This window comes from Salmo salar, chromosome 02, assembly GCF_965601325.2.
Source record: "Salmo salar chromosome 02, fSalSal1, whole genome shotgun sequence".
Taxonomy (NCBI): Eukaryota; Metazoa; Chordata; class Actinopteri; order Salmoniformes; family Salmonidae; genus Salmo; species Salmo salar.
The window spans coordinates 25,499,853-25,519,161 of record NC_138292.1 but is presented as its reverse complement, the minus strand read 5'-3'; the positions used below and the strand labels follow the sequence as shown (position 1 = coordinate 25,519,161).

The 19,309-nt window shown below is 44.8% G+C and overlaps 1 protein-coding gene across 1 annotated transcript; it reads left to right on the top strand.

Moving 5' to 3' along the window:
* The first annotated feature begins 1,924 nt into the window (after positions 1-1,924).
* LOC106578221 (uncharacterized) lies at positions 1,925-19,256 on the top strand. Its single transcript, XM_045713023.2, has 4 exons — positions 1,925-2,211; positions 2,686-3,576; positions 15,315-16,297; positions 16,466-19,256. The coding sequence occupies exons 2-4, from the start codon at positions 2,691-2,693 to the stop codon at positions 18,353-18,355; spliced, it is 3,759 nt and encodes a 1,252-aa protein (XP_045568979.2). The 5' UTR covers positions 1,925-2,211; positions 2,686-2,690; the 3' UTR covers positions 18,356-19,256.
* The last annotated feature ends 53 nt before the right edge of the window (positions 19,257-19,309 follow it).

Sequence of the window (19,309 nt, the reverse complement as noted above, 5' to 3'; positions counted from 1 at the left end):
ATCCAGTTGATCTCACCTGATTAATTTGGTCCCCGTTTCACGTGTTCTCAATCACCCAGCTTCAATAGCATATTCGACCTGAGGGTGGATACATTTAGAGATGCCACCAAAAAACAGGGAGACCTGGGTTTGATCTTACAGGTATTTTGCATCTTTATTGCACAGCTCTCCTGTCTTCATTTTATGCCAGGGACTTGCACATCATTTTATGAATGCCCACTATGAGCCGCTTGCACTGGATTTCTAGGCAATTTTTCCATAAGTTGGTTTTGATGTCCTTGTCATATATATTTAGTTCTACCTACCTGGAAATCCCACTGCTCCACAATCCTCTGCATCTCCTGAGGAGGAGCCATTAGACCTTAGTCCAAAGAAGATCTACTGCCATAACTGGCTGGAGAGATTCCCTTAGAAATGTGTCATTCTGTGCCCAGTGCCCTGTGGTCCTTAGGGATCCTGTTCTGAACCTCTCCCTTGACATGGAACCAAACCTGAGCCAGACAACTGCTGAGCCCACCTGGGATATTCCACCTCAGCTCCCCTCTCCTGATGCCATAGAACTGGGCTACTCCTCGTTCTCCTTTCCACCATCCCTGGAGGCAAGCCAGACTGTCTTCCAGATCCGTGAGCCTGATGTGGTGTCCCCGGGTCCCTTGCTGTGCCGATTCTGTCAAGAAACTTTTGCACTGCCTATTCTTCTGCACCGTCATGTCAAGGAAAGGCACCGTCATCCATGCAACGTGTTGCCGCATATTCAAGAAAGGCATGCTCCTTATCAGACATCAGGTCAACATGCACATCTTAGCTCTGCCTTGCCATCCTCGACCTGCCCTCTCGAAACGTGGCCCAGGCAGGCCTGAAGGCATTGCTCACATGCTGCTGAAACCCTACACCCACCCCAAACCTACTCAGGCCTGCTCTCGAGAGTTCTGGTCACCTGGCGTGCTCCACAGACACAAGTGCAACCCTCGGCTGGTCCAGTGTACCAACTGTGGGGGCTATTTCGGCAGCCATCATTTGTTCTGCAAGCACAAAAGCTAGAACCTCTGCAGCAATGCCTGGAGGGCCATAGGGAAGGCAATGGCTCAGGCAGCATATGCTGCAGCTCAGGCAGCACACAGAGCAAACTCAACAAACCCACAGAGGGAGAGTTCAGGTGCCACCTTCCAGATCTTGGAGATGAACGTCACCACTCCTCATCATCACAGTGACTCTTCATTACACTCCAGCAATGAGGAGGAGGAGCTGCAGAGTATTGATCGTTCAAACACAGAATCCCCTTCTGCATAGTCTTTTCAGGACTGCATAGTCATGTCATAATCTTTACTTTTTAATTGCAGGATTTTGTTCAGAAAACAGGAGGCACATTCTTATTTTAAAAGATGTTGAGAATATGTGAAATCATAATTTTATACACACAAATAATAAAAAAATATGTTCTGCCATTAAATGTCCCCCCTGTAGTTGTATGCACTTTCACACTCAGTGCAAAGTTCCATTCACAGGTCAGGCAGGTAGCCTAGTGGTTAAGAGTGTTGTCCAGTAACTGAAAGGTCGCTGGTTCGAATCCTGAGCCCACTTGGTGAAAAATCTGGCAATGTGTCCTTGAGCAAGGCACTTTTAACCCTAATTTCTCCTGTAAATCACTCTGGAATAAAGCATCTGCTTAATGTGGTCCTGTGTGGCTCAGTTGGTAGAGCATGGTGTTTGCAACGCCAGGGTTGTGGGTTCGATTCCCACGGGGGACCAGTACAGAGAATAAAAATGTATGAAATGAAATCTATGCATTCACTACTGTAAGTCGCTCTGGATAAGAGTGTCTGCTAAATGACTAAAATGTAAATATAATTTGTTGTTGTAATACCCCTCCACGACAGTAGGTGTCATTAAGTGTGTAAAGGGCCAGACGTTTTTGTCCCATTGTTGTTGTAGAAGACGGAAGTAGATCGGTCGCGGTTTGTAAGTGATTCAATTACAACAAATTGTGTGTTACAAAATAAATTAAAACAATTACATTGTTTTAACCCATATTTAGGCGAGATAGTAACCTTGTGCAACAAGCGTTATACAGTATCACAGATCAATCACATAAGATAGTTTCTGGATACTTTTCCGACAGTGAAGAGCGCATGCCTCCATGGCCACAAGGTGTTTCTGTCCAAGTGGAGCTTCTGAAAATTAGTCATCTTTACTGTTGCAAGTAGAGCTGAGGTGAGCTGCGGAAGTCCCTATGTCGTCATAACTTACCTGCTTATTCTGTCAATAGTTATAGTAGTTAGGTCGTTTTTATTGACGTGGGGCATTTTGCGCATATGATTTTAATTAGATTGGCTAAATAACTAGCTACCGTTAGCTAGCTACAATTCAAAGTTAACATGGTGAATGTTGCCGTCACAGTCAGTACATTCATGTATTCTGCCTGCTCACTGCACTTGCTTGAAAATGGCTAGTTACGTTTTCTATATTTCAGAATCAGTGTCAAATATAATACATTGTCTTAGCTGTTTTCTGCCAAGATTAGCATAAAAGCATTCAACATTTTTGTTTTCTAATGGCACTTACTTTTAGTGACATTGGAATTGTATTATGGTCTGGTCTTACTGTACATAATTCTGATGGCGTTTGTTCTGATCCTGAAATGGTGGCATTAGAGAATTACATCAATCGATTGTGTTTGTCTCACAGGCAGCATGTCAGACTTCACCATCGATATCCAGCTGACAGAACTAGGGTTCCCTGACATCTTGCAGCCCAGAGAAATGACCTGTGTGAAGGAGACACCATCGCCTTCAGCCTCTAACAATATCTCTCCTGGACCCCTGGCCAGCCTCCAAATCCCCAGTTCCTCGCCGCCGCCTCCTCCTGCTGCACTCACCCCTACAGCTGTGGACCCAGAACTGGTTGGTGTAGATCAGCTGGTTTCTGTAGCCTCACAGACTGCTTCTACAGTACAGCAGGTTGCCTCACAGACTGGCCCTCACATTACAGTAACCCCAAGTCCCTCTGGGCCCCCAGAGACACTGACAATACTCTGCCCACCCCCTCCTTCTACACACAAACCGGTGGTAGTGGCACACACTTCACGGCCTGTTAGTCCCATATTGCTACCCAAGAGTTTAGTAAGTGGTCAAAGCAATAGCCTTCACCAAACCCCCAAAATAACTAAAACTGTCTTGATATCTGTGTCTCGGGCTGGAGCTGGTACTGTGTTGACTACTGTACCAGCTCCTTCCACTCCCCCTGTTGAACACTTAAGAACCATTAAAAATGATTCCAAGCTGCTGCTTGCAGACCAGACTGCAATGTTTCAGACCACTCCAAAACCTGTAAACACAGGGAAGCCAGGAAGGGCGGTCACTGAGGAAGAAGAACCAGGAGAAAATATTGGAGAGGGAATAGGAGGGAGGAATGGAGGGAAAGGTGTTTTCGATGATGGGAAAGTGCAAGGACTGAAAGAGAAAGAAGCAGAAGTTGCAAAGAGTTTAGAGGAGGACTCTGAGGAAACAGATGACAGTGAGGTTTCTGAGAATGAGGATGATGATGAAGAGGAGGAGGAGGAGGAGGAACTGGACCCAGGTAGGCTTCAGCTCAAATCATAATACCTTATTGTGAAACATTTTTTTTTAGCATAAAGCAGTTGTAAGTTCACATCTGTTAAAGTACATGTCTATGCTTGTTTCCTATTCATGTTGGTTGTTAAAGCTCCCAAACAGTCATTCTGATTCCATTTTGAGTGACTAAAACGTCAACCATCATTTTTTCCCCCATGATTAAAAATACTCAAAATTTCTGTAAAATATGTTTTCTCTTATGTCAACAGTCATTCTGATTCCATTTTGAGTGACTAAAACGTCAACCATCATTTTTTCCCCCATGATTAAAAATGCTCAAAATTTCTGTAAAATATGTTTTCTCTTATGTCAAACTACCAGGAAGTCTGAAAAGACAGACTGAGTGGGCCGGGAGCTAGCAGGCTGAGTGGGTGAGGAGCTCACCTTGATTGAAGTTTTTTTTAAAACACTGATGTCAAGCAACATGGTTGCAGTGAGATTATCTCAAGCAAATTTGCTGATGCACAAAGCAACTCAAACAACATTGAAATTTGCATGCAACATTCAATCCTGTCATACATCACATAATGTTTTCACAAAAAAAATGTATCCAACTGTTTGGTTATTGTAACAGCATCAATATATAAAAAATGTTGGCTGTATAATTTAGCTAGCTAGCCCAAATAGAATTGTCAGCACTGTTTATCAAGTGAGCTAGCTAGTTTATCTTGGACAATTTCAGTTTCAATTTCAGTTCACTTTCCAAGGGGAGGTCTGGGTACTTTTCATTACATATATAGTACTTTCAGAAAGTATTCATACCCCTTGACTTTTTCCACATTTTGTTGTGTTACAAAGTGGGATTAAAATGGATTTCATTGTAATTTTTTTGTCAACAATCTACACAAAACATGTTTGATGGAAAATAAAACACTATCTTGATTATATATGTATTCATCCCCTGAGTCAATACATGTTAGTCACCTTTGGCAGGGATTAAAGAGCTTTGTCTCTAAGAGCTTTGCACACCTGGATTGTGCAATCTTTGCCCATTTATTCTTTTAAAAAATATTCTGGGGCAAATTGGTTGTTGATCATTGCTAGACAGCCATTTTAAAGTCTTGCCGTTGATTTTCAAGACAGTTTTAAGTAAAAAATGTAACTAGGCCACCCAAGAACATTCAGTGTTGTTTTGGTAAGCAACTCGTGTATATTTGGCCTTGTGTTTTAGGTAATTGTCCTGCTGGTGGATGAATTTGTCTCCCAGTGTCTGTTGGACAGCAAACTGAATCAAGTATTCCTGTAGGATTTTGCCTGTGCTTAGCTCTATTCCGTTTCTTTTTATCCCCCCCAAAAAACGTCACAGTCCTTGCCGATGACAAGCATACCCATAACATGATGCAGCCACCACCATGCTTGAAAGTGTGAAGGGTGGTGCTCAGTGATGTGTTGTGTTGGATTTTCCCCAAACATAACGCTTTGTATTGAGGTAAATTTCTTAGCAATTTTTTTTGCAGTATTACTTTAGTGCCTTATTGCAAACAGGAAACCTGTATTCTGTACATGCTTCCTTCTTTTCACTCTGTCATTTATCAAATCAAATTGTATTAGTCACATGCGCTGAATACAACCGGTGTAGACTTCACATTGAAATGCTTACTTACAAGCCCCTAACCAAGAATGCACTTTAAACAAATATGGATAAGAATAATAAATAAAAGGAACAAGTAATTAAAGAGCAGCATTAAAATAACAATAGTGAGACTATATACAGGGGGGTACACAGGCAATGTGCGGGGGCACCGGTTAGTTGAGGTAATATGTACATGTAGGTAGAGTTATTAAAGTGACTATGCATAGATGATAACAACAGAGAGTAGCAGCGGTGTAAAAGAAGGGGGGGCAATGCAAATAGTCTGGGTAGCCATTTGATTAGATGTTCAGGGGTCTTATGGCTTGGGGATAGAAGCTGTTTAGAAACCTCTTGGACTGCTTGCCGTGCGGTAACAGAGAGAACAGTCTATGACTAGGGTGGCTGGAGTCTTTGACAATTTTTAGGGCCTTCCTCTGACACCGCCTGGTATAGAGGTCCTGGATGGCAGGAAGCTTGGCCCCAGTGATGTACTGGGCCGTTCGCACTACCCTCTGTAGTGCCTTGCGGTCGGAGGCTGAGCAGTTGCCATACCAGGTAGTGATGCAACCAGTCAGGATGCTCTCGATGGTGCAGCTGTAGAACCTTTTGAGGATCTGAGGACCCATGCCAAATCTTTTCAGTCTCCTGAGGGGAAAAGGTTTTGTTGTGCCCTCTTCATGACGGTCTTGGTGTGCTTGGACCATGTTAGTTTGTTGGGGATGTGGACACCAAGGAGCTTGAAGCTCTCAACCTGCTCCACTGCAGCCCTGTCAATGATAATGAGTGCCTGTTCGGTCCTCTTTTTCCTGTTGTCCACAATCATCTCCTTTGTCTTGATCACGTTGAGGGAGAGGTTGTTTTCCTGGCACCACACGGCCTGGTCTCTGACTTCCCTATAGGCTGTCTCGTCGTTGTCGGTGATCAGGCCTACCACTGTTGTGCCATCGGCAAACTTAATGATGGTGTTGGAGTCGTGCCTGGCCGAGCAGTCATGGTTGAACAGGGAGTACAGGAGAGGACTGAGCACGGACCCCTGAGGGGCCCCTGTGTTGTGGATCAGCGTGGCTGATGTGGTGTTACCTACTCTTATCACCTGGGGGCGGCCCGTCAGGAAGTCCAGGATCCAGTTGCGGAGGGAGGTGTTTAGTCCCATGGTCCTTAGCTTATTGATGAGCTTTGAGGGCACTATGGTGTTGAACGCTGAGCTGTAGTCAATGAATAGCATTCCCACATAGGTGTTCCTCTTGTCCAGGTGGGAAAGGACAGTGTGGGGTGCAATAGAGATTGCATCATCTGTGGATCTGTTGGGGCGGTATGCAAATTGGAGTGGGTCTAGGGTTTCTGGGATAGTGGTGGTGATTGATGTGAGCCATGACCAGCCTTTCAAAGCACTTCATGGCTACAGACGTGAGGGCTACGGGTCCGTAGTCATTTAGGCAGGTTACTTTAGTGTTCTTGGGCACAGGCACTATGGTGTCTGCTTAAAACATGTTGGTATTACAGACTCGGACAGGGAGAGGTTGAAAATGACAGTGAAGACACTTGCCAGTTGGTCAGCGCATGCTCGCAGTACATGTCCTGGTAATCCGTCTGGCCCTGCGGCCTTGTGAATGTTGACCAGTTTTAAGGTCTTACTCACATCGGCTGCGGAGAGCGTGATCACACAGTCTTCCGGAACAGCTGGTGCTCTCATGCATGTTTCAGTGTTATTTTCCTCGAAGCGAGCATAGAAGTAGTTTAGCTCGTCTGGTAGGCTTGTGTCACTGGGCAGCACTCGTCTGTGCTTCCCTTTGTAGTCTGTAATGGTTTGCAAGCCCTGCCACATCCGATGGGCGTCCGAGCCAGTGTAGTACGATTCGATCTTAGTCCTGTATTGATGCTTTGCCTGTTTGATGGTTCGTCGGAGGGTATAGTGGGATTTCTTATAAGCTTCCGGTTTCCGGGTTAGAGTCCCACTCCTTGAAAGCCGCAGCTCTAGCCTTTAGCTCATTGCGGATGTTGCCTGTAATCCATGACTTTATGTTAGTATTGTGGAGTACTACAACGTTGTTGATACGTCCTCAGTTTTCTCCTATCACAGCCATTAAACTCTGTTTTAACATCACCATTGGCCTCGTGGTGAAATCCCTGAGCGGTTTCCTTCCTCTCCGGCGACTGAGTTAGTAAGGGTGCCTTTATCTTTGTAGTTACTGGGCGTATTGATACACCATCTAAAATGTAATTAATAACTGCAACATGCTCAAACTATCATCACGAGTTATAGATCCCTGGGAAGTTAGTTTTTTTATTCTACTGATGCGTATCATTGTAAAAACCTACCTGGACTTTGTGGTTGAATCTGTGCTTGAAATTCACAACTCGACTGAGGGACCTTACAGATAGTTGTATGTGGGGTACAGCGATGGGGCAGTCTTTTAAAAATCATGTTAAATGCTTATTGCACACAGTGAGTCCATACAACTTATTATGTGACTTGTTAAGCACATTTTTACTCCTGAACTTGCCATAACAAAAGGGTTGAATACTGTTATGACTCAAGACATTTCAGATTTTCATTTTCTATTAATTTGTAAAGATTTATAAAAACATAATTCCACTTTGACATTATGGGGTACCGTGTGTAGATCAGTGACACAAAATTAACATTTTATACATTTTTAATTCAGGCTGTAACGTAACAAAATGTGGAAAACGTTGAGGGGTGTGAATACTTTTTGAAGGCACTGTATACAATACATTCGTAAAACTCAATTGAGCTCAGCTGCATCCTGTTTCCATTGAAAATCCTTGAGCTGTTTCTACAACATGATTGGAGTCGACCTGTGGTAAATGTTAATTAATTGGACATGATTTGGAAAGGCACACACCTGTCTATATAAGGTCCCACAGTTGACAGTGCATGTCAGAGCAAAAACCAAGCCATGAGGTCAAAGGAATTGTCCATAGAGCTCCGAGACAGGATTGTGTCGAGGCACAGATCTGGGGAAGGGTACCAAAAAATATTCTGCAGCATTGAATGTTCCCAAGAACACAGTGGCCTCCATCATTCCTAAATGGAAGAAGTTTGGAACCACCAAGACTCTTCCTAGAGCTGGCCGCCCGGCCGAATTGCTCAGTTCGTGGGAGAAGGGCCTCCGTGACCAAGAACCCGATGGTCACTCTGACAGAGCTCCAGAGTTCCTCTGTGGAGATGGGAGAACCTTCCAGAAGGACAACCATCGCTGCAGCACTCTACCAATCAGGCCTTTATGGTAGAGAGGCCAGACGGAAGCAATTCCTCAGTAGAAGGCACTCCCGCTTGTAGATTGCCAAAAGCCACCTAAAGACTCTCAGACCATGAAAACATAATTCTCTGGTCTGATGAAACCAAGATTGAGCTCTTTGGCCTGAATGCCAAGTGTCACGTCTGGAGGAAACCCTACTGTGAAGCATAGTGAAAACCTGCTCCAGCACCTCAGACTGGGGCGAAGGTTCACCTTCCAACAGGACAATGACCCTAAGCACACAGTCAAGGCAACGCAGGAGTGGTTGCGGGACAAGTCTCTGAATGTCCTTGAGTGCCCCAGCCAGAGCCCGGACTTGAACACGATCAAACATCTCTGGAGAGACCTGAAAATAGCTGTGCAGCATCGCTCCCCATCCAACCTGACAGAGCTTGAGAGGATCTCCAGAGAAGAATGGGAGAAACTTCCGAAATATGTGTGCCAGGCTTATAGCGTCATAGTAGCGTCATACCCAAGAAAACTCAATGCTCTAATTGCTGCTAAAGGTGCTTCAACAAAGTACTGAGTAAAGAGTCTGAATACTTATGTAAATGTGTTTATTTTTCATAAATTAGCGAAAATGTCTAAACCTGTTTGTCATTATGGGGTGTTGTGTATAGATTGATGAGGGGGGAAAAAAAACAATTCAATCAATTTTAGAATAAAGCTGCGACGTAACAAAATGAGAAGTCAAGGGGTTTGAATACTTTCCAAAGGCAGTGCGTGTGTTTTTTATTTATATATATATATATATTACTTTCTACTACCGTTAAAAAGTTTGGGGTCACTTAGACATTTCCTTGTTTTTGAAAGAAAAGCTAAAACAAAATTGTCCATTTAAAATAACTTCAAATTGATCAGAAATACAGTGTAGACATTGTTAATTTTGTAAATTACTATTGTAGCTGGAAAATGATTTTATTTATTTTTTATAAAAAAAGGAATATCTACATTGGCATACAGAGGCCCATTATCAGCAACCATCACTCCTGTGTTCGAATGGCACGTTGTGTTAGCTCAACTGGCAGCTTCATTAAATAGTACCCGCAAAACACAAGTCTCAACGTCAACAGTGAAGAGGCGACTCTGGGATTCTGGCCTTCTAGGCAGAGTTGCAAAGAAAAAGCTATATCAGACTGGCCAATAAAAATAAAAGATAGGCAAAAGAACACAGACACTGGACAGAGGGACTCTGTGTAGAAGGCCAGCATCCCAGAGTTGCCTCTTCACTGTTGACGTTGAGACTGGTGTTTTGCAGGTATTATTTAATGAAGCCTACAGTTGAGGACTTGTGAGGCGTCTGTTTCTCAAACTCGACACTCTAATGTACTTGTCCTCTTGCTCAGTTGTGCACCGGGGCCTCCCACTCCTCTTTCTATTTTGGTTAGAGCCAGTTTGCGCTGTTCTATGAAGGGAGAAGTACAGTGTTGTGAGAGATCTTCAATTTCTTGGCATTTTCTCGCATGGAATAGCCTTAATTTCTCAGAATAAGAATAGACTGACGAGTTTCAGAAGAAAGTAATTGTTTCTGGCCATTTTGAGCCTGTAATCGAACCCACAAATGCTGATGCTCCAGATACTCAACTAGTATAAAGAAGGCCAGTTGTATTGCTTCTTTAATGAGCACAACAGTTTTCAGCTGTGCTAACATAATTGCACAAGGGTTTCCTAATGCTCAATTTGCCTTTTTAAAATGATAAACTTGGATTAGCTAACACAACGTGCCATTGGTTGCTGATTATGGGCCTCTGTAGATATTCCATAAAAAATCAGCCGTTTCCAGCTACAGTAGTCATTTACAACATTAACAATGTCTACACTGTATTTCTGATCAATTTGATGTTATTTTAATGGAAAAAAATGCTTTTCTTTCAAAAACAAGGACATTTCTAAGTGACCTCAAACTTTTGTGTGTGTGTGTGTGTGTGTGTGTGTGTGTGTGTGTGTGTGTGTGTGTGTGTGTGTGTGTGTGTTAATATACAGTTGAAGTCGGAAGTTTACGTACTCCTTAGCCAAATACATTTCAACTCAGTTTTTCACAATTCCTGACATTTAATCTTAGTAAAAATTCCCTGTCTTAGGTCAGTTAGGATTACCACTTTATTTTAAGAATGTGAAATGTCAGAACAATAGAATGATTTATTTCAGCTTTTATTTCTTTAATCACATTCCCAGTGGGTCAGAAGTTTACATACACTCAATTAGTATTTGGTAGCATTGCCTTTAAATTGTTTAACTTGGGTCAAACATTTTGGGTAGCCTTCCACAAGCTTCCCACAATAAGTTAGGTGAATTTGACTTTGTTGTCCTTAAGCCATTTTGCCACAACTTTGGAAGTATGCTTGGGGTCAATGGTCGCAAATGGGTCTTCCAAATGGACAATCTTTAACTTCCTGACTGATGTCTTGAGATGTAACTTCAATATATCCACATAATTTCCCTCCCTCATGATGCCATCTATTTTGTGAAGTGCACCAGTCCCTCCTGCAGCAAAGCACCCCCACAACATGATGCTGCTACCCCCGTGCTTCACGATTGGGATGGTGTTCTTCGGCTTACAAGCCTCCCCCTTTTTCCTCCAAACATAAAGATGGTCATTATGGCCAAACAGTTCTATTTTTCTTTCATCAGACCAGAGGACATTTCTCCAGAAAGTACGATCTTTGTCCCCATGTGCAGTTGCAAACTGTAGTCTGGCTTTTTTATGGCAGTTTTGGAGCAGTGGCTTCTTCCTTGCTGAGGGCCTTTCAGGTTATGTTGATATAGGACTCTTTTGCCTGTGGATATAGATACTTTTGTACCTCTTTCCTCCAGAATCTTCACAAGGTCCTTTTCTGTTCTGGGATTGATTTTCACTTTCCGCACCAAAGTACGTTCATCTCTAGGAGACAGAACGTGTCTCTTTCCTGAGCGGTATGACGGTTGCGTGGTCCCATGGTGTTTATGCTTGCGTACTATTGTTTGTACAGATGAACGTGGTACATTCAGGCGCTTGGAAATTGCTCACAAGGATCAACCAGACTTATTTTTCCCTCTGAGGTCTTGGCTGATTTCTTTAGATTTTCCCATGATGTCAAGCAAAGAGGCACTGAGTTTGAAGGTAGGCCTTGAAATACATCCACAGGTACACCTCCAATTGACCAGCAAAGCACCAGCACACCTACTCCTCCATGCTTCACGGTTGGAACCACACATGCGGAGATCATCTATTCACCTACTCTGCGTCTGACAAAGACACGGCGGTTGGAACCAAAAATCTCAATCTTTGGACTCTTCAGACCAAAGGACAGATTTCCACCGGTCTAATGTCCATTGCTCGTGTTTCTTGGCCCAAGCAATTATTATTGGTGTCCTTTAGTAGTGGTTTCTTTGCAGCAATTTGACCATGAAGGCCTGTTTCACGCAGTCTCCTCTGAACAGTTAATGTTGATATGTGTCTGTTACTTGAACTCTGTGAAGCATTTATTTGGGCTGCAATATCTGAGGCTGGTAACTCTGGCTTCCACGCCATACAACACTCCTTCCGTGGCCTCCAACTGCTCTTAAATGCTAGTAAAACTAAATGCGTGCTCTTCAACCGATCGCTATCCGCCCGCCCAACTAGCTTCACTACTCTGGATGGTTCTGACTTAGAATATGTGGACAACTATAAATACCTAGGTGTCTGGCTAGACTGTAAACTCTCCTTCCAGACTCATATTAAGCATCTCCAATCCAAAATTAAATCTAGAATCGGCTTCCTATTTCGCACAAAGCCTCATTCACTCATGCTGCCAAACATACCCTCGTAAAATTGACTATCCTACCGATTATTGACTTCGGCGATGTCATTTACAAAATAGCCTCCAACACTCTACTCAGCAAATTGAATACAGTCTATCACAGTGCCATCCATTTTGTCACCAAAGCCCCATATACTACCCACCACTGCGACCTGTATGCTCTCTAAAAGTCCTTGCTAGGTAAAGCTCTGCCTTATCTCAGCTCACGGGTCACCATAGCAACACCCACCCGTAGCACGTGCTCCAGCAGGTATATCTCACTGGTCATACCCAAAGCCAACACCTCCTTTGGCCGCCTTTCCTTCCAGTTCTCTGCTGCCAATGACTGGAACGAACTGCAAAAATCACTTATCTCCCTCACTAACTATAAGCGTCCGCTGTCAGAGCAGCTTACCGATCGCTGCAGCTGTACACAGCCCATCTGTAAATAGCCAATCCAACCAACTACCTACATCATCCCCATTTTTGTTTTTCTGCTATTTTGCACACCAGTATTTCTACCTGCACATCCTCATCTGCACATATATCACTCCAGTGTAAATTGCTACATTGTAATTACTTTGCCACTATTGGCCTATTTATTGCCTTACCTCCTTACTTCATATGCACACACTGTGTACAGATTTTTCTATTGTGTTATTGACTGTACGATTGTTTATCCCATGTGTAACTCTGTGTTGTTTTTGTCACACTGCTTTGCTTTATCTTGGCCAGGTCACAGTTGTAAATGAGAACTTGTTCTCAACTGGCCTACCTGGTTAAATAAAGGTTAAATAAAATAAAAAATAAAATGAACTTATCCTCTGCAGCAGAGGTAACTCTGGTTTTTCCTTTCCTGTGGCGGTCCTCATGAGAGCCAGTTTCATCGCTAATAGCTTACTAACCAAGACTTCGGACCAAACTTTTTCAATATCTTGTTTGCATACCCATTTCCCCCTTTATTGGTAGATATGTTTAACCTTCTTTCTTACTAACTCTACTGGCTGCCGATGTCATTATTCTGTGAGCTGCTCCATGCAACAACCAGTTGGGAGCTGCTCGCTCTTGCTGCCTGCAGATGATATTCTGCTGAAACTAGGCTGTGAGTGGCGTGCATGTGGATATATTTAACATGCTTTGCGATTGTGTAGGCTACTTTGCATGATTTCTTTATTGTACTGCATAATTGTTAGTCGTTCACCTCCACTACACTACTTTGATACGTATCAGTGGGGATTAAGAAGTGAGTATCAGCAATGCCCACTGAAAGAAAAGTGGGTATAGGGTTTATACCTGCGTATAGCCTCCACTACACTACTTACCCTTTTGTGTTTTACAAAAAGTGCACTCTCCTACATGTGCTGGTATTACGGTTGCTGTCCTTTCAGCATCAAAAGCCTGTAACACACTGAAGTTCCAATAGGTTCCCCACTGCGCAAACATGTCTACAATATATATATATATATATATATATATCTCAAGGCTGTTACAATTTCCCATGGTCTCACCATACTAATAGTGAACGTGCAACTTTCCAAACATTTCCCCCACTCTTCCCTACCAGGCAGTCAAGGAAATTCTGACATAGTTGTGACAAATATTTTTCAACGCAAGTAAAGGATAGTAATGTTACGAGTAAAGTAGGAAGTCCAGGTTTCAATAGGCGACGAGATATTCATGTTTCAAGAAAAAAGGGAATGTGTATATATTTGTCCTGGCGAAGCAGTTTTATACGCTGACTGAAAGGAAGCTGATAATTATGCGGTTTTTATTTTTTCCTCCACTGGTCTCACTGGCCAATTGAGACATGGATTTTGTGTGTGTGCCATTCAGAGGTTGAATGGGCGAGACAAAAGATTGAAGTGCCTTTACAACGGGATATAGTAGTAGGTGCCAGGCGCACCGGTGTGTGTCAAGAACTGCAGCGCTGCTGAGTTTGTCACGCTCAACAGTATCCCCTGTGTATCAAGAATGGTCCACCACCCAAAGGACATCCAGCCACCTTGACACAACTGTGGGAAGCATTGGAGTCAACATGGGCCAGCATCCCTATGGAACCATTTCGACATCTTGTAGAGTCCATGTTCTGACGAGTGGAGGCTGTTCTGAGGGCAACTCAGTCGAGTCGCACATCAAGTAAAAAACCCATCTGTTCATGTAATGACTTGTTCAACTACAAGTCTTTGTCTATTTATTGAGGCTACCAGACAGCCCTTTTCTTCATTATTTTGTCTCTAACATATTTTGATTATGTAATTATTCATTTTAACAAATTCCAAATACAAGTAAATTATTAATTTCAAGCAATTTTGACATACCAAGAGACCAGTAGGACTATGCTAGTAATTGTTGCTTGAAGCCCCATTGCTGCTGAGCTTGCAAAGTAAACAGTTCATATTCTTGATCGCCAAACATTTTTGGAGCTGCATGTTTGCACTGCCTCCGATCCTATAGCTAGCTGTACAGCATGTGACTCGAGTCCACACCTCCTGCTATCAATGTCAAGAAGTTTGTATGAATCTTCCATTTGGCATGTCTCTTGATGTAATGACGACAACTGCGTCTGCGTTTTTGGCAACCCTTCCCCCGCTTTTGTTTCATGCTGTCTGAAGACCTAGCTAGCCAGCTACTAGCTAACACAAGACACAGATGAAAGCAGAAACCTCTAAGTATCTTTTCCTTAGACGAATAGGGGAAACCTCTAATTATACTGTATTTGCTGACACAGTGCAGTCAAATTTTGGCACCAGTAAACTAGCTACCTAGTTATGTAAACCACGGCCCTCTGCGAACACCCTTCTGCAATTGTTGGTTACAAGGCGGTACTTATTTAAACGAGGTAAGAGAATATGACCGTACCATTGGTGTATTCAAATTTGAGATTTTGTGATGTGATATTAATATTCCCGCCTCTTGAATCCTGGTGTTTGACATTGGGGAGGGGACCAGTAACTTTATGATCAAACTTTATCAATGTAGAAGCGACAGTCATTTTTTTAATACTTTAGGTATCCTACTTTGATCTGGTTTCATCCAAATATCATACATTTCCTGAAAAACGTTTTGACTGCTGTACCTTTAACACCCTTCTCCCTCTGCCTTTCAGAAGCAGAGCCTGGAGGTTCAGGCGAACACCGCTGTAGCGTTTGTGACCTCGTCCTTTCCTCCAGCTTCCAGCTCCAGGAGCACATGAACCTGCACACAGGGGCACGCCCCTACTGCTGTGCTGAGTGTGGCAAGCGCTTCTGTCAGCTGGCCAACTACCGCTCCCACCTGCGGACGCACGCCCAGCCCCAGACCTCAGTCCCACCCGTACAGCTCCGCTGCCGTGTTTGCCTGAAGGGCTTCGATTCTGAGCAGGGTTTGAAGGACCACCTAGCCAAGTCCCACTTTGAGAAGGAATTTTATGAGTGTGACGCATGCAAGCGCATCTTCACCTGCCTGACCAAGTGTGAGGAGCACCTTGAGGAGCACAAGCGCGAGCTGGCGGACCACGTGTGCCTGCAGTGCTTCCGCCGCTTCCGCCTGCGCCGCTCTCTCCGCCGCCACAAGGAGCGGGGCTGTGTCCGCAGCTATCGCTGCACCGACTGCCCCATGAAATTCAGCCGCAAGAATGCCCTCCTCAAGCACAGCTTCTCCCACCTGGGCCTGCTGCCTTACACCTGCATCCAGTGCCGCGCACATTTCCGCCTGGCCAGGCTCTACCGTAAGCACGAGTGTGAGCCGGAGCGGCTCCACTGCGTGGCATGCCTGGGCGTCTTCCAGAGCCACAACGACTTCCAGAGGCACAAAAGGGAGACGGGCTGCTGGGGCCAGCAGGGGACCAAGGGGGATGAGATCCGCTGTATGGAGTGTGGCCAGGCATTCTCCACGGCTGACGAGCTGAAGAATCACGCCGGGGCCCACCAGAGGGTGATGACCTGCTCCGAGTGCGGCAAGGGCTTCCGCTCGGCCTTGATGCTGATGTCACACATGGGGGGCCACGCAGGGTCGAGGCCCTGTCTGTGTAAGAACTGCGGCCTGGGCTTCCCTCACCAGCAGGGTTACGAGAGCCACCTCAAGGACTGTGGACGCAAACCCCCTCCTGTGGTGAGTATGGGTTACCCCCCTAAGAACTGTTGAAATATACTGATATACGTTTGTCACTGTATATGGCTCTTTGGAAGAAGTATTTTCGGATTATTTTGATTTAAGTTGGATTGGATAGAGAAGGGTAAAAGTAGTTCTCTGTTCACTGTTGTAACTCTCTCTTTGCAGATGGCTCCAAAGAAACCACGGAAGGACCCCCCTGCTGCTCTTTCCAAACCCCTAGCCCAGCTCGCTCCAAGTTATCTCCCTGTCTCTGCTCCTGTGAAGAAACCAGAGAGACAAGCGTCAGCACCACTTCCTACTCTGGTGAGAATGCCAGGCTCTGCCCCTGCCAGAGTCACAATGGGAGTCCCTGCTTCTACCCCAGTGAGAATGCCAGGCTCTGCCCCTGCCAGAGTCACTATGGGAGTCCCTGCTTCTACCCCAGTGAGAATGCCAGGCTCTGCCCCTGCCAGAGTCACAATGGGAGTCCCTGCTTCTACCCCAGTGAGAATGTCAGGCTCTGCCCCTGCCGGAGTCACAATGGGAGTCCCTGCTTCTACCCCAGTGAGAATGCCAGGCTCTGCCCCTGCCGGAGTCACAATGGGAATCCCTAACACCACTGCTGTCCGTGTAGTGAGCCCTGACCAACCCACCAAGGGGCTGTGGAAGCTCAGCCTGGACAAACAGCCTCCTCCTGGGGTGTCCTTGGTCATGTTTGTCCCTGCCAACACCCCTCTGGCCTCTGGCCTCTCTGGCCCATCCTCCACCCCCCAGTTCCCAGCCCTCTCAGGCACCCAGCCCCAGTGGAAGGTACTCAACCCAGCACCAAATCCAGGAGCCCCTCCTCCGGTGCTGTGCCAGTCCAGCTTCACCTCTGAGCCGGGTCTGAGCCTCATAGCAGAGGCAAACCGGCGCTACTCCTCTGATGCTCCGCTGGATCTGGCCTTAAAGACAGCTGACTACGAACAGGAGCCTGCTAATATACTACCTCTTGATCTGTCTAACAAGTCGACTTGCTCCACTCCTCCTGCTAACCTTGTAGTCAAGACTGAACCGAGAGACCCTGGGTTTGCAGAGGAGACTGAGGAAGAACTATTCACAAGTTTAACAGGTGATAAAAAGGAGATAGTCTTTCAGAGTAAGAGGGAGCCAGGGGAGGATTCTAAAATTAAGGCTATGGCTCAGAAGGGGGGAAATGGAGAAGGGAGTGGAGATGAAGACAGGCAAAATGACAGCAGAGATGATGGAACAGCTCAGTCTCAAATGAAGAAGGCACCAAAGCTGGGAGTCACGTCAACCCTGCGGCTCCTGACCGTCAAACAGACAGAACCTTTGAGGAACACTGCCAAAGTGGATCCAGTGAATCAGCTGAAAATCGAGTCAGTCAGCTCTTTGCACTCCAAAATCCTTCGGGGCTTAGTCCATATAAAGCAGGAACCACTGTCTCTAGAGGCTGACAGTGGAACACAGAGCTCAGACTTCTGTTCGTACAGCCCGCTGACAGCATTGAACAGGAAGATGGAGCCAGACGTGGGGCTGGACTTGAGATGGGATGGGGGCACCCCAGGCTGTGTGCTCGACTTGAGGTTGAATGGAGGGAACACAGCCAATCGTGATGCAGAGGAGAGGAACGTGGAAGGAGACCGTGTAGAGGAGGAGCTTGAGGGTGGCGAGAAGGATGGATCGGAGGAGAGGAAAGCGGATAAGGATGGATCGGAGGAGAGGAAAGAGCAGAAGGATGGATCGGAGCAGAAGGATGGATCGGAGGAGAGGAAAGCGGATAAGGATGGATCGGAGGAGAGGAAAGAGCAGAAGGATGGATCGGAGGAGAGGAAAGCGGATAAGGATGGATCGGAGGAGAGGAAAGAGCAGAAGGATGGATCGGAGGAGAGGAAAGGGGAGGAGGATGGATCGGAGGAGACTGACACCCCTGTTGATGAACCCACAGCTCATAACCCAGAGATGCAGCTCCCCTCCTCTCCCATCCCCTCTCCTCCCTCCTCACCACCATGTAAAAGACGAAGGTCACTAAGGACAAGGGAAAAGCCTAGAGCCCTACGTGACTGTTTATTATAAGGGCAGTACTTTAGACAGAGTGAAAAATAGGTTTGCTGACAACAATGTTAATTAGGCTGCCTTTTAATGGCCTGAGAAACAGAGGAAAACATAACCAAGCCTAATGTAAAACAATTCATACTAGGCTTGTTATTAAATTATAATAGCAACACATTTTGTGGATTAGTGGTGATTTTTATAAACCATGCCTCTACATTAATTTACCCTCGGGATTTGGTTGCTTTCCTGTATTCCAATTATTTTTTGTTAGCTATTGAAGACTTACTATGTCTATGTTTAATGTACCTGCTAGTGCTTAGTGAGCTAGCTAACAATCCTTGTTGTTAGCTGCTTACTGTGTGGCAAGAGATTGAGATTAGGGTAAATAGTGGCTGTTTTCGATGTTACAGTAGTTGCGTATGTTGGCAATAGGATCATGCACTTCTTCCAGTGTTACGCACACCTTTCCAAACACTCCATATCTATTTGACTATACCAACATAACTTATTTGGGTTTTTTGTTATAGGTTGTCTAGTTAGTCTTCAATTGAATGTCATTGTATTTTTTTTAGTTTCTATTCTATATAAGCTGCTGTATGGGACTTCAGTCGCAAAGGTTTCTTATTCAGGTACTGATGGGGAGTGATTGGGAGCCAGGAATTAATGTACTGTCAACTTTCTGAGAAATGTTTCTCAACAGCTCGGTTTTTGTTTGATTTGAGTTCCATAATGGGTATAATATGCAAGAAAATGTATGTGCTGTCCAATTATAATGTTGAATTGACATGTATATCTTTTTTCTATCACGTTGAATGTCTTACTTCAACTGAATGGTTGCAGTGTTTTGTAGAGTTTTAAAACATTCTGTTCTGAAATTGGGATCTTAAAGGATACAAATAAAGATCAACGTATTGGAATGGTATGGAGGGGTTTTCTTGGAAAGCCTTCTTTCATTGGCCAAAACAGAACTCTTAG

What these genes read in the sequence shown, in the direction of transcription:
- LOC106578221 (XM_045713023.2), top strand. Translation starts at nt 2,691, where the DNA reads ATGTCAGACTTCACCATCGATATCCAGCTGACAGAACTAGGGTTCCCT. An exon ending in GGAGGAGGAACTGGACCCAG is followed by an intron (nt 3,577 to 15,314) that starts GTAGGCTTCAGC and finishes TCTGCCTTTCAG; the next exon opens with AAGCAGAGCCTGGAGGTTCA. An exon ending in GACGCAAACCCCCTCCTGTG is followed by an intron (nt 16,298 to 16,465) that starts GTGAGTATGGGT and finishes CTCTCTTTGCAG; the next exon opens with ATGGCTCCAAAGAAACCACG.